Source organism: Callorhinus ursinus, unplaced genomic scaffold (assembly GCF_003265705.2).
Source record: "Callorhinus ursinus isolate GAN/ISIS: 27379988/994484 unplaced genomic scaffold, GSC_fseal_2.0 scaffold35, whole genome shotgun sequence".
Taxonomy (NCBI): Eukaryota; Metazoa; Chordata; class Mammalia; order Carnivora; family Otariidae; genus Callorhinus; species Callorhinus ursinus.
In genome coordinates, this window is record NW_027397097.1 from 7,644,463 (window position 1) to 7,660,629 (window position 16,167).

At 36.8% G+C, this 16,167-nt stretch overlaps 1 protein-coding gene across 3 annotated transcripts in view; it reads right to left on the reverse strand.

Moving 5' to 3' along the window:
- NARS2 (asparaginyl-tRNA synthetase 2, mitochondrial) overlaps nucleotides 1-16,167 on the reverse strand; it is a 127,447-nt gene that overhangs the window by 65,823 nt on the left and 45,457 nt on the right. For all 3 annotated transcript variants that reach the window (XM_025848506.2, XM_073879784.1, XM_025848505.2), the window contains one exon: nucleotides 5,463-5,557. In XM_025848506.2, the coding sequence (XP_025704291.1) occupies nucleotides 5,463-5,557 (95 nt within the window). The remainder of the gene's footprint in view (nucleotides 1-5,462; nucleotides 5,558-16,167) is intronic.

Genomic DNA, 16,167 nt, shown 5'->3' on the forward strand with positions numbered 1-16,167 from the left:
GGTGGTTCAGTTGGTTAAGCGACTGCCTTCAGCTCAGGTCATGATCCTGGAGTCCCGGGATCGAGTCCCACATCGGGCTTCCTGCTCAGCAGGGAGTCTGCTTCTCCCTCTGACCCTCTTCCCTCTCGTGCTTTCTATCTCTCATTCTCTCTCTGAAATAAATAAATAAAATCTGTAAAAAAAATATACCGTTGGATCCTACCGGCTAGTATTTTGGTGAGATTTTTTGCATCCATGTTCATCAAGGATACTGGTCTGTAATTCTTTTTGATGGAGTCTTTGTCTGGTTTGGGGATCAAGGAAATGCTGGCCACATAAAACAAGTTTGGAAGTTTTCCTTCCATTTCTGTTTTTTGGAACAGTTTCAGAAGAACAAGTATTAATTCTTCTTGAAATGCTTGGTGAAGTTCCCCTGGGAAGCTATCTGGCCCTGGGCTTCTATTTCTTGGGAGATTTTTGATGACTGCTTCAATTTCCTTAGTGGTTATAGATCTGTTCAGGTTTTCTACTTCTTCCTGGTTCAGTTTTGGTAGTTGATACATCTCTAGGAATGCATCCATTTCTTCCAGGTTATCTAATTTGCTGGCATAGAGTTGCTCATAATATGTTCTTATAATTGTTTGTATTTCTTTGGTGTTGGTTGTGATCTCTCCTCTTTCCTTCATGATTTTATTTATTTGGGGCATTTCTCTTTTCTTTTTGATAAGTTTGGCCAGGGGTTTATCAATCTTGTTAATTCTTTCAAAGAACCAGCTCCTAATTTCGTTGATCTGTTCTACAGTTCTTTTGGTTTCTATTTCATTGATTTCTGCTCTGATCTTTATTATTTCTCTTCTCTTGCTGGGTTTAGGCTTTTTGCTGTTCTTTCTCCAGCTCCATTAGGTATAGGGTTAGGTTGTGTATTTGAGAAAAAGGCTTGTATTGCTATATACTTTCCTGTTAGGATCACCTTTGCTGCACCCCAAAGATTTTGAACAGTTGTGTTTTCATTTTCATTTGTTTCCATGAATTTTTTTAATTCTTCTTTAATTTCCTGGTTGACCCATTCATTCTTTAGTAGGATGCTCTTTAGCCTCCATGTATGTGAGTTCTTTCCGACTTTCCTCTTGTGATTGAGTTCTAGTTTCAAAGCATTGTGGTGTGAAAATATGCAGGGAACAATCCCAATCTTTTGGTACTGGTTGAGACCTGATTTGTGACCTAGGATGTGAGACCTATTCTGGAGAATGTTCCATGGGCACTAGAGAAGAATGTGTATTCTCTTGCTTTGGGATGGAATGTTCTGAATATATTTGTGAAGTCCATTTGGTCCAGTGTGTCATTTAAAGTCTTTATTTCCTTGTTGATCATTTGCTTAGATGATCTGTCCATTTCAGTTGGGGCGGATGTTAAAGTCCCCTACTATTACTGTATTGTTGTCAATGTGTTTCTTTGATTTTTTATTAATTGTCTTATATAATTGGCTACTCCCATGTTAGGGGCATAGATGTTTACAACTGTCATATCTTCTTGAAGGGTAGACCCTTTAAGTAGGATATAGTGTCCTTCCTCATCTCTTATTGTAGTCTTTGGTTTAAAATCTAATTGTCTGATATAGAGATTGCCACCCCAGCTTTCTTTTGGTGTCCATTAGCATGGTAAATGGTTTTCCACCCCATCACTTTCAATCTGAGGGTGTCTTTGGTCTAAAATGAGTCTCTTGCAGACAGCATACTGATGGGTCTTATTTTTTTATCCAATCTGATACCCTGTGTCTTTTGATTGCGGCATTTAGCCCATTTACATTCAGGGTAACTATTGAAAGATATGAATTTAGTGCCATTGTATTGCCTGTAAGGTGACTGTTACTGTATATTGTCTGTGTTCCTTTCTGGTCTATGTTACTTTCAGGCTCTCTCTTTGCTTAGAGGACCCCTTTCAATATCTCTTGTAGGGCTGGTTTCATGTTTGCAAATTCCTTAGTTGTTTGTCCTGGAAGCTTTTTATCTCTCCTTCTATTTTCAATGACAGACTAGCTGGATATAGTATTCTTGGCTGCATATTTTTCTCATTTAGTGCTCTGAATATATCATGCCAGTCCTTTCAGGCCTGTCAGGTCTCTGCGGATAGGTCTATTGCCAATCCAATGTTTCTACCATTGTAGGTTACAGATCTCTTCTCCCGAGCTGCTTTCAGTATTTTCTCTTTGTCTGTGAGACTCGTAAGTTTTACTATTAGATGTCGGGATGTTGACCTATTTTTATTGATTTTGAGGGGGGTTCTCTGTGCCTCCTGGATTTTGATGCCTGTTTCCTTCCCCAAATTAGGGAAGTTCTCTGCTATAATTTCCTCCAATATACCTTCTGCCCCCCCCTTTTTTCTTCTTCTGGGATCCCAATTATTTTAATATTGTTTCGTCTTATGGTATCACTTATCTCTCGAATTCTGCCCTTGTGATCCAGTAGTTGTTGATCTCTCTTTTCCTCAGCTTCTTTATGTTCCATCATTTGGTCTTCTATATCGCTAATTCTCTCTTCTGCCTCATTTATCCTAGCCATTAGAGCTTCCATTTTTTTATTGCACCTCATTAATAGCCTTTTTGATTTTGACTTGGCTAGATTTTAGTTCTTTTATTTCTCCAGAAAGGGTTTCTCTAATATCTTCCATGCTTTTTTCAAGCCCAGCTAGTATCTTTAAAATCATCATTCTGAACCCTACTTCCGACATCTTACTAATGTCTGTATTGATTAGGTCCCTGGCAGTCGGTACTGCCTCTTGTTCCTTTTGTTGAGGTGATTTTGTCCATCTTGTCATTTTGTCCAGAGGAGAATAGATGAATGAGAGAACAAAATGCTAACAGGGTAACAACAAACCCAGAAAAACATACACTAAACAAATCAGAAGAGACCTGAAATCGGGGGAAAAGAAAGGGAAAGAAAGAAAAAAGAAAAAGATAAACAAACAACAACAACAACAACAAAAAGAATATGATCAAATATGATCAGGCTGGTGCACAGATCAGTGCCACACACCAGATTTTGGGTGTATTTTGGTCTGTTAGAAGAAAGTGCCTCCCAAAATTTTCAAGAAAGAAAAGCTTATGTATGTACAAAAATAAGGGTAAATACAATGAAGGGATGGAATATGACTGTAAAAATGAAAATTATAGAAGATTTTATAAAAGGAATTGATAAGATAAGAAGTTGGTTGAAAAAAGAAAGAAGAGGATTTTAAAAAAAAGGAGAGAATGTGAGCAGGCAGAAGACTAGAACAAAGCATACACTAGAGATTTAGGGTATATTTTCGTCTGTTAGAAGAAACTATATTCCAAAATTTTAAAGAGAGAACAACTTATATATATACCAAAAATAAGGTTAACTACTATGAAGGGATAGAATATGACTCTAAAAATGAAAAAAAAACACATTTTTTTTAAAAAAGTGAATGGTAAGATGTTGGGTGAAAAAGGGAAAAAAAAAAAATAAAAAAAAAAAAACTTTGAAAGACTAAAGAGTCATGGGAAAAATGCCATGAATTCTATGTGCAGTAGTCCCCTAGCGCTGGAATTCTGCTGTTCTCATTGATCGGTAAACTTGGTCTTTGGCTATTCTTGCTGATCTTCTGGGGGAGGGGCCTGTTGCCATGGTTCTTAGGTTTCTTTGCGGAGGCGGAATTGCCCCACCCTTGCCGGATCCGGGCTAAGTCATCTGCTCAGGTTTGCTCTCGGGGGCTTTTGTTCCCTGCAAGCTTTCCCTACAGCTTTGGAGGATGAGTGAAAATGGCAGCCTCTCAATCTCCGCCCCGAGGAGCCGAGAACTTGGGGCCCTGCTCCTTAGTGAGCCCCCAGAGAAAATCAGTCAGTTACTCCCGTCTTCCCGTCTCTGGCCGCACTCCGTGCTCACCCCGCCTGTGACCAAGCGTTTCCATCTCTGGCACCCAACCCCATGTGGTGTCTCCAAACCCAGCAGGTCCCTGTAGTGCGCTCCCACGCCGCTCCTCTGGGGGCGGGGGGGAAGGGGAGTCTCCCCGGATTTGCCACTTGTTGGGTCCCTGCTGGAAGAGCAGTGGCCCGACTGTGCCGCAGATCACGGTTTATGGCAACCCCAAGCTGAGAGCCCATTCCTTGGCTCCGTCTCTGCAGCCGGCTTCCCTGCTCCGATACCTGGGAGCTCTGCCGCACTCAGGCACCCCCGGTCTTTCTGTGACCCCGAGGGTCCTGAGACCACACTGTCCCAGCGAGGGTTCCACCCCCCTGCTTAGCCACTGGAGCGACGTCCCTCAGCGGACCCAACTTCTAAAAGTTCCGATTTTGTGCCCTGCTGTTCTATCACTTGCCAGTAGCGGCTGACGCCATCTATCTTTCCGAATATCACCTCCGATTCCCTTCTCCGCACGTCCTACCTTCCAGAAGGTGGTCGCTTTTCTGTTCAGAGAGTTGCTGCTATTCTTTTCTTTGATCTCCTGTTGAGTTCATAGGCGTTCAGAATGGTTTGATCCCTATCTAGCTGAATTCCAGGGACCAGACGAAATTTAGGTACCCTACTCCTCTGCCATCTTGCTCCTCCCCCTAACCTAGCAATCTTATTCTAAAATTTCCTTATTAAATTGCCTATGAATACACAGCTCCTCAAATGCTCTCTACACTAGCCTTACTACTTTACTTGCTCCCTTAGTAACTAATGAATTGAATAAAATATTTGATACATGTTCACTTCATACTTGTATGAGTCATGATTTTAATTTCTTAAAATTATGCTTTGAAAGGCGTAAGGAACTTTCCATGACATGCCTGACATGACCTTTTCTACCCACCACTCTGCAAATCCTATAGTCTCACAGAGCTATTACAAAGGTAAGGTTTTTGCACAGTATGTTGATAATATTGTCAATTATCTTCTTATTGGAATTATCAAACAACAGTCTCAAAGATAAATCAGAAAAGAATCTAAGTATATGTTATTTTCAAGACCATGTGATCTGACTTCTAAGACTTTCTAATTTGTTACATGTCACTCCTGATGCTTCTGTGAGTTAATTTTCTTTATTTAAACCAATTACTTAAAAAAGTGTTTCTTCCATCTGTTTCAGGTACCTATTTTTTTTTAAATGCAAAGAGCTAATACTTGGTTCAGATGTGAACTATAACTGCCTTTACTTTCATAAACATGATTAATTTACTTAAATTTTGATTACATATTTTGAGATTTAAGAAAAAAGAAAGAGATTAGCAAAAAAAAAAATCACAACTTCAACTTTCTAGTGTTACCTTTTTCACTAAAACCAAAAGTCTAGCCTAATGTGATTTTAGGCAGAAACTTGGTTATTGTCAAGTCTAAATGCACCTTGGTGAATTCAAGTGAACTAATTGTAAACACTAATTTCAATTTTTAGGTTTTAGCATTGGGAAAGAAGGCATTATTTCACTCCCACTCAATCCACAATCAGTAGTCCATTAAGGCAAAAGAGAAAAGCAAATTCCGTACCCTGACATCACTTCTAGGTGAAGTTGTCCTGAAACAGTTAAGAAAGCAGGAACACTGAAGAAATTCTTCTCAGGTACCTTAATTTTGCTTGAAGGCTGCAAATGAAAAACATGAGCCACAAAAAGCTATGAGATATTTTGTTCTGCTTTCACATCCACATATGTGCCACAACTAAAAATCACAATGTAATTAAATATATGTGAGGACAGGTCATTGTCATGAAAATAAAGGCAGTTCTCAGTACACTCCTAAAAGAGAAAATGCCTGCTTAGAAAGTGCTAAGGTCAAGGATATTTGCTTTGCATTTTCAAAACATACAAACAAAGGACAAAGTACTTTTGTCACAAGATATAGTTCTCCCTAAAAAGTGATTCTGATTGAGAGACAAGCCAAGGAAAGAGATTATGAATTAAAATTTTTAAATGTGAAGAATAATCTCTTAAAATTCTGACCTATGATTGAAATTTGATTTTCTCAAGGGAATAGCCTCTAGAACATGTGTTGTCATATTATTAAATTCTTAATATTTTTAATGCAGATTTTTATAAGTACATTATAAACTTTTACATACATTAATTTAACTTCCCCCAGAACTCAGAAGAGCAGAACTCTATCTTTAAAAGATATGGGAAGCAATTAATTTAAACATTTTTTATAAACTTGCAATATAGATAAGGTGATTATTCCAGCTGAAACAGGTAGGAAACAGGCCAGCCAACATTTATAACAAGCTAAAAAATTATTTGGGGGTCAAACGCAATTTATCTACTTTATTTTTTTAAAAAGATTACATGTTTATTTGACAGAGAAAGAGAGCATAAGCAGGGGGAGCAGCAGAGCAAGAGGGATCAATACCCGAGGTATTAACAGACTCTGAGCCACCGAGGTGCCCCAGAAACACAATTTAAATAGTATAATTAAGAAAGCTTCTGGATCCAGGTATGACTATTATACTCACTTTTTTGGATGAAAGTTAATTTCCCTACTCTTGTATTTCAAATTGTGCATTTATTTGAAAGTATTTTAGTGTAACAGTGCCGTTACTATAAAAGCAACAAAGCCAATTTTAAATACATAACAGAAAACATGAGACTCCTTTTAAGAGACTTAGTATCAAATACTGAATTATAGAAACACATGAAATGAAGTCATCTTATTTAATTCCATTGGTTCTAAAAATATTGCATAGCATATACAGGCATATATGTTTATGAATGAGAAATCTAGTTTAAAAATTACAAATTGAAATCATTCATTTATTTTGTAATTGCCTGTTATTTTTCAAACTTACTTTGATAGTGGTCCTAAATGTCCTATCACTGCTTTTTAAAAATCCATCTTTGAATCCCATATTCACTGAAAGGATACTGTTTCCAAGGACTCAAGTATACAAGACTAAAATATTTGCCTTGACCTGTATTTGGATTCCCAAAATAAAAAAATATGTTCTCTGTAGTTCACTATTTACTAAATAATTATGTTTCAAATAAGGCCCAGCACATGTATAAGAATATTATATTTTCTCCTTTCCTTCACCTCTTTAGTCTATAATTTGTATTGGTGTTCTATCTTGACTTCTCCTAAAGTGATTTCTCTCATTTCTTGTGCATTTAAAGTCTAGTCTTTATGACTACATTTTAGTCTTTCATTTATTAGCATTTGTACAAAATGGAATCTGATCCTCTTACATCTATTTTTTTTTTTAAGACTTTATTTATTTATTTGACAGAGACACAGCGAGAGAGGGAACACAAGCAGGGGGAGAGGGAGAGGGAGAAGCAGGCTTCCCGCTGAGCAGGGAGCCCGATGCAGGGCTCAATCCCAGGACTCTGGGATCATGACCTGAGCTAAAGGCAGATGCTTAACGACTGAGCCACCCAGGCGCCCCCCTTCTTACATCTGTTAAATCCAACTTATTTAAATAGGTATAAACTATCACTACTTCATCATGCCTTCCAATGTCATACACACTTACATACTAAAATAAGTACTACATTTTAAAAATTACTTCCTCTTCTCCTTTATATTACAATTTATGCATTACATTGATTTTTTAAGACTTCTGAATGAATTAAGTTATATTATCTATACATTTTATTTCGGAATATTAAAGGGACATTATGAAATACTTTAAAAAGTAATTGCTGAGAGTGGTGTCAGTAAACAAAGTGAGATAGGTAGCTCTGAAGGACTGTCCCTCCACAGAAAAACTGAAAATAATGAGTAAAAATTGTCAGAATCAACTGTGGGAACTGTGGAAAATAGTCAAAGGTTTCTTTTTTTTTTAAATGTCATTATTTTAAAATTTTATTATGTTATGTTAATCACCATACATTACATCATTAGTTTTTGATGTAGAATTCCATGATTCATTATTTGCGTATAACACCCGGTGCTCCATTCAATATGTGCCCTCTTTAATACCCATCACCAGGCTACCCCATCCTCCCACCCCCCTCCCCTCTAGAACCCTCAGTTTGTTTCTCAGAGTCCATAGTCTCTCATGGTTCGTCTCCCCCTCCAACTTCCCCTCCTTCATTTTTCCCTTCCTACTATCTCCTCTTTTTTTAACATATAATGTATTATTTGTTTCAGAGCTACAGGTCTGGGATTCAACAGTCTTACACAACTCACAGCGGTCACCATAGCACATACCCTCTGCAATGTCTATCACCCAGCCACCCCATCCCTCCCACCCCCCACCACTCCAGCAAACTTCAGTTTGTTTCCTGAGATTAAGAATTCCTCGTATCAGTGAGGTCATATGATACATGTCTTTCTCTGACTGACTTATTTCGCTCAGCATAATACCCTCCAGTTCCATCCACGTGGTTGCAAATGGCAAGATTTCATTCCTTTTGGTGGCTACATAATATTCCATTGTATGTGCACTCCGATGTTCATAGCAGCAATGTCCACAATAGCCAAACTATGGAAAGAGCCAAGATGTCCATCGAAAGATAAATGGATAAAGAAGTGGTATATATATATACACTGGGTGTTATACGCAAACAATGAATCATGGAACACTACATCAAAAACTAATGATGTAATGTATGGTGATTAACATAATAAAAAAATAAAGTCATAAAAAAAGAATTAAGATATTTTCAGCATCTAAAATTGACAAGTGATTAATGGACAGGACATATAAGGACCATGTGACAAGAAAACAAGAAAGAAAATAAGCTGCTCCCCAACTGGACAAGGGATATGAAAAGAGATTTACAAAAAAAAAGAAAATTCGAATGCCTAAGATGTATGAGGAAACACTCAAATTCACTACAAACTAAAGAAATTCAAGTGAAAATAAGGCATTTTAAGAAGAATTCATTACAGATACCAGATTGACAAAAATTACAAAGTTATTTAATGTCAAGTGTAGGTGCAGATTCAGGGTATGGCAGGCAGATATCTAAGACAGGCCCAAGATTCTCAGCCCCTGGTTTATTCAATCAACCACTAAGCCAGGTACTGCCATGAAGGATTTTGCAACTAAAGCTCCAAATCAGTGAGCACAGGCAGTAATGTCTCTGACATCAGCTGTAGTAACATTTTTCTACATGTTTCCTGAGGCAAAGGAAATAAGCAAAAATAAACTATTGGGACTATATCAAAATAAAAACCTTCTGAACAATGAAGGAAACACAAAACTAAAAAGTAATGTACTGAATGGGAGAAGATATTTGCAAATGATGTATCCAATAAAGGGTTAGTATCCAAAATCATATAAAGGACTTGTACAACTTAACACCCAAAAAACGAAGGAGCTGATTAAAAAATGGGCAGAAGACACAAATAGACATTTCTCCAAAGAACACATTCAGATGGGCGACAGAAACATAAAAAGATGCTCAACATCACTAATCAGGGAAATACAAATCAAAACTACAATAAGATATCACCTCACACCTGTGAGAATGGCTAAAATAAAAAATACAAGAAATAACAGGTGCCAATGAGGATGTGGAGAAAAAGGAAACCCTCTCTTGGGAATGCAAACTGGTATAGCCACTGTGGAAAACAGTATGGAGGTTCCTCAAAAAATTAAAAATAGAACTACCCTATGATGCAGTAACTGGGCTATGGGGTATTTACCTAAAAAATGCATAAAAATACTAATTCGAAGGGATACATGCATCCCTATGTTTATTGCAGCATTATTTACAATATCTAAACTATGGAAGCAGCCCAAGTGTTCATCAACACATGAGTGGATAAAGATAACATGGGAGATATACATATATATCTATGTATACGAGAATATTATTCAGCCATAAAAAAGAATGAAATCTTGCTATTTGCAACAACATGGACAAAGCTACAGAGTATAATGCTAAGTGAAATAAGCTGGAGAAAAATACCATATGATCTCACTCATATGCAGAATTCAAGAAACAAAACAAACAAGAAAAGGAAAAGAAAAAAAGAGAGAGGTAAATCAATAAACAGACTCTTAACTACAGAGAACAAGCTGATGTTTACTAGAGGGTAGATGGGTGAATTGGGGATGGGGATTAAAGACTATACTTACCATGATGAAAAAAATAAAAAAAAAATGAACAAAAAAATAAGGTGAGATGATACTTATTTGTCCTGCCTTACAGTTTATTTATTAAAAGATCCAAAAAAAATGAAAAAATAAAATAAAGTTCCAAATCAGATGCCCTCAAGATTTTGGAGATTTTCTGGATATTCCCAACCTAACCACATGAACCCTTTAAAAGCAGAAATGTTTTCTACAGATGGCTGCAGAAGTGGAAGTCAGAGATTTGAAGCAGGAGAAGGATTCAACAAGCTGTCGTTGGCTTGAAGATGGAGAAGGCCACATGTAAAGGTGCTCAGGACAGTTCCTAGGAGCTGAGAGCAAACTGGCCAACAGTCAGCAACAAGATGGGAACTTCAATCATAGAACTGCAAGGAACCGAATTTGGCTGATGGCAGAAACGAGTAAGAGAGAGAATGTCCAACTCCAGAGGAGAATGCAACTGGCACACACATTGCTTTCAGCCTTGTGAGACCATGAGTGGAGAACCCAGCTACACCATCCTGGACTAATGATATACAGAACTGAGTAATAACAAGTATTGTTTGACGTCACTGGGTTTAGGGCAATTTGTTACAAAGTCATAGAAAACTTGAGGCACCTAGGTGGCTCAGTCAGTTAACTGTCTGCCTTCGGCTCAGGTCATGGTCTCAGGGTCCTGGGATCCAGCCCCACATCAGGCTCCCTGCTCAGCGGGGAGACGGCTTCTCCCTCTCTCTCTGCTGCTCCCCTCTGTTCGTGCTCTCATGCGCATGACCTCTCTATCTCTCTTTCAAATGAATAAAAAATCTTAAAAAAAATAAATTTCTAACAAAGTCATAGAAAACTAATTCATAGGAAAACTGGAACCCTCTCATAAAGTCATATAGTACACTGGTACTACTATTCTGGAGAACTTCATGAAATTAAAAATACATATACCCTATGACCTAGGAATTCCACTCCTGGATATATATTCCAGAGAAATTTTTCTACAAGTCCATTAGGGAATATGTTTAAGACTATTTATTTCAGTACTTTTTTTCTGGGTGTAACTTAGAACTGGACAACTTAAGAGTCCTTAACTAGAAGAATCAGTCAGGAAAATGTAGCAAATACCACTGAATCTTTTGTAGCAGTAAGAAGCAACAAATAAATGTACCTACATGGACAGAATTTCAACAGAGTTATTAAATATGACCAATGATATGGTAGCAATGTTGACCAATGATGTGGTAACAAAAACTGACAAAAATAGTGGCTTGAAAAGGATGCTTGTGCATTTCCATATTCTTTCTTGGACCTATGCCACCAAAGAGATCATGCCCTGATGAACATGATAGAGAAATCTGAGAGACATGTGTGGCTATCCTTGATTGACCAGCTCCCAGCCAAACCATCAGCTAGCTAACCAAGTCCAACAGAGATCAGAATCACCCAAATGACCTGTAGACTCAAGGGAAAGAATAAATGGTTTTGTTACATAGTAATATGATATGAGTGCCTTGCAAAGACCAATAACAGTGTTTAATTATGTTTAATTCAACTTTGTATTCCTGAGGTTAAAAGAATACACATTGATATATACACATTTACAGAAACAACCTTAGCCAATATGCACTAAACACTTACTATGTGCCACGCATTGTGCTAAAGAGTTTACAAGCAACCTAATAAACTACTAGTATTCCCACTTAATAGAGGAAAAAATTGAGACAAAGAGGTTATTAATTTAACTTGCCTAATGTGATGCACAATATGAATCACGGTGGTCTGGCAAGAATCTCTCTAACCACAATGTGATAGTGCTACACAATATTTTCAGGATTCACAAGAAATAACAATGGTTAATTCTGGGGAAGGACAGCAGATCATTAGGGAACAAAGGTGGGATGAATCCTTCTGTACTTTTAAATTAGTACCTTTTGAACCGTGAACTATATTACCTGTTCAAAAAATACATTTTAAACAATATATTATTTTTGAAGTACAATCTGAGGTACTATTAGCAAATACTCAAATGGTATATGGGTTTTATTCCATGTATTCTTTTTTATTTATTTTTATTTATTTTATCTTTTTAAAGACTTTATTTGAAAGTGAGAGAGAGAGAGAGCACAAGTGTGGGGGAAGGGAGAGGGACAAGCAGATTCCCCACTGAGCAGGGAGCCTGATGTGGGGCTTGATCCCAGGGCCCTGGGATCATGACCTGAGCCGAAGGCAGATGCTTAACCGACTGAGCCAACCAGTGCCCCTCATGTATTCTTTTTTAAAAAATATGTTTTTTGACACAAGCAGATTTCATTTAGTATTATAATTATTAATTTTTTCTTTTTAAAGTAAGCTCTACGCCCAGCATGGGGCTTGCACTCATGACCCTGAGATCAAGAGTTGCATGCTCTACTGACTGAGCCAGCCCGATGCCCCATTCCCCATGTATTCTTTATCACAGAAACGCTCACGATTTTATCTTTTGTCCTACAGTGGCACAGATTCCTTTGATCAGCACCAATAAAAAATTTAAAACCAAGAACAAAGCATGGAACAAAGTCAAAATACCAAGAGAATATAGGTGGTTCTACCATGCTACCTGTAATAAAAACACAGTTGGGGGAAGGCCAAGAGAAGAAAAGGCCAAATGATCGCTGAATTCTTTGAGTAGGGAATGAGTTTATCTATCTTGGTATGCTAAGCACCTATCACAGTGCCAGAGACCAGTAGCTGTTCCATAAATGCTTGTTGACCAAGAGTGAGTCAAGGTGAACAGAGGGAGTCAGCCATCAGAAATCAGAAGAGCCCAAAGTCTGATAAAGAAGCAAGGAAAGCACAAAAAGCATATGCAGCACATTTAGCCGTAAAAGCTTCTAGCAGTGTCACAGCTTTGCTGTCTAAAAGCTACCTGCAGTGCACTTGTAGGGGTATGTTTGTTTTCCAACACAGGTACTGAGAAGCAGACAGTATTGCAGGAAGTATTTCTTATGTTAACTCTTATAAAACTATAATGCTTGTAATTAATACTCTGTTACTTTCCTGGTAGATCTGTAAATAGGTGTTTACTGTTTCTTTAATGTCACCACCATCCTAACATCTACAAGAATTTTTAAAAATACAAAAGGTAGAGGATGTATTTTGAATATGTGGTTGTAAGTTTAAAGTAGCTTAAAGAAAATTTTTCATTTTCCTCACAGAAATAAATTGCGTGCCTACTATGACTCTATCTTCCTCCTATCCACTCCCACTCACAAACACATAATTTGCAGACATCCTTTATAATTAAATACCATTTTTGGCTAAATATAAAAAGACATATACTCTCTCGCCCACCTTCCGAACACCATCTAATTCTGACATCTATTCAAACAGGAAAATTTGGAAAAGATAGGATACTATCATCAATATAATCTGATCACTGAAAAAAAAAATCTCTTCTATTTCACCTGTTTTTGCATTCTCATGGATGTGGCTCACTCAGTTCTAAGGAAGGTATTTATCTATATACTCTCTTAGACAACCTTTACTCTCTAAATCACCCTCAGTCACCTCTGGGACTGCTTCCTTATTTCCTTCTTTCTTTATGCTTATAAGTCTTAAAATTACCCAAGTTTATATCAAGCACTATGAGAGTCATAAGGTTTAAAATAAAAATTAAACATAACACTAAAAATTGCAGGTTTTATTTATTTTTAAAAGTTTCTGAAGCAAAATATTGAGCTGGGTGACATTTGGTTGTTATTTTCTATGCTTTTCTAGTATGTTTAAAATTATTTAAAAAACCACAGATCAATATTTACAGCTCTTAAAATGTCCAACGTATGACTGCATGATCCCTGTGTCAATACTTCTTATTCTCCTATTTTCTTCAAGGATAAAATAGTTTCTTATTCAATTTTACCATTTTTGTTTTGCTTAATTACCAGTGTTTTGTAAGTTGTCATTAAAAGTTACAGTATTTTACCTACATGATGCATTAAATAGTCTTATGGCTGCCCTGTGAATATAATTATTACATATTTCTGTAAAGGAAAATGAGTTCTAAGATCCAAATAACCACCTTAAAAATAAACTTTCTAAATCTCTGAATATGATATTTCTGCTGTATCTTTAAAAAAGAAAACAACTAAATTAAGTGTAATTAACGAAGACAGAAAGTACTTTATGCACTATCAAAATACCGTAATAGCAAAAATCAGTAAAGATGTGGCAAGTAACGAGATACCAACCATTCTTCCTGATTTATGTTCAAATATTTTTCACAATGAATGAATGCTCTATTCTAAAAATTTATTTCATGTACAGTACTTCAAAAAGTGTCTTTATATTCTTGTCTGACTCCTGATCTCAACTCAGGTCTAGATCTCAGAGTTGTGAGTTTGAGCCCCATATTGGGCTCCATGTTGAAAAAATTTAAAATACACAGAAATATCAAAAAAAAAGTCTTTATATTCTGTTATATTTTATTATTTCTCCCAAATAAAATACCCAGAGATTGAAAGAAATATGTTAAGACTAGATGGATATGTACCATAATTCTAAGAATCATGGAAATTACTACTGATGTGCTGGCAATGCTAGAAATTACCACAGCATTATTATCCCAAAATTCCTGGGGGAAAAACATATATTCACATCACACCATCTGCCACCATGTAAGTAAAATTCTGCAACTTATTTCTGGTTAATACAATTATATGGCTATGAAGTTGACCTAGTAACACTTACTTCAATGATTTGAGATACTATCTTTGTAGTATAACTTGGGTCTATTTCTGAGCTTTAAGTTCTATCCGCTGGTTTATTTATGCACCAATAACACTATTTTTTAAAGTTTTTTAAAAATGAAATTTAGATTTATGTATTTACTTTAGAGAGAGAGCGAGCATGTGCGTGCATGAGCAGGGGGGAGGGGCAGAGGGAGTGAGAGAATCCTCAAGCAGACTCTATGAAGCACAGAGCCCAACGCAGGGCTCAATTCCAGGACCGTGAGATCATGAACAGAGCCGAAATCAAGAGTTGGCCGCTCAACTGACTGACCCACCCAAGTGCCCCTAACACACTAATTTAGAGGCTTTAAAGCATATTTTAATTTCTGGTTATTCCATCATTTTTAAAACTTATTATTTTTTAAGTTTTAATTTAGATTCCAATTAGTTAACAGTGTAATATTAGTCTCAGGTATACAATGTAGTGATTCGACACTTCCATAGACCAATCAGTGCTCATCACAACAAGTATACTCCCCATCACCTATTTAACCCATCCCCCTACCCACCTTCCTTCTGGCAACCACCAGTTTGTTCTCTATAGCTAAGAGTCTGTTTCTTGGTTTGCCTCTCTCTCTCTTTTTTTCCCCCTTTGATCATTTGTTTTCTTAAAATCCACATGAGTGAGATCATATGGTATTTGCCTTTCTCTGACTTATTTCACTTAGCATTATACTCTCTAGTTCCATTCATGTCATTACAAATGGCAAGATTTCAATTTGTTATGGTTGAGTAATATTCCATTGTGTATGTACATGCATACACCCCCCCCATTTTCTTTATCCATTCATCAATTGATGGACATTTGGGCTGTTTCCATAATTTGTCTATTGTAGATAATGCTGCTATAAACATCTGGGTGCGTGTACACTTCTGAATTAGTATTTTTGTATTCTTTGGGTAAATACCCAGTAATGAGATTGCTGGATCATAGGGTAGTTCTATTTTTAGCCTTCTGAGGAACTTCCATACTGTTTTTCACAGTGGTTGCACCAGTTTGTATTCCCACCAACAGTGTAAGAGAGGGTTTCCTTTTACTCCACATCCTCACCAACACCTGTTGTTTCTTGTGTTGTTGATTTCAGCTATTCTGACAGGCGTGAGGTGATATCTCATTGTAGTTTTGATTTGCATTTCCCTGATGATGAGTGATGTTGAGCATCTCTTCATGTGTCTGTTGGACATCTGAATGTCTTCTTTGGAGAAATGTCTGTTTGTGTCTTCTACCCATTTTTTAATTGGGTTATTTGTTTTTTGGGTGTTGAGTTTTATAATTCTTTATATATGTTAGATACTAACACTTTATTGTATAAGTTCTTTATACATTTTGCATACTAACCCTTTATTGGATATGCAATTTGCAAATATCTTCTCCCACTCAGTAAGTTGCCTTTTAGTTTTGTTGATTGTTTCCTTCACT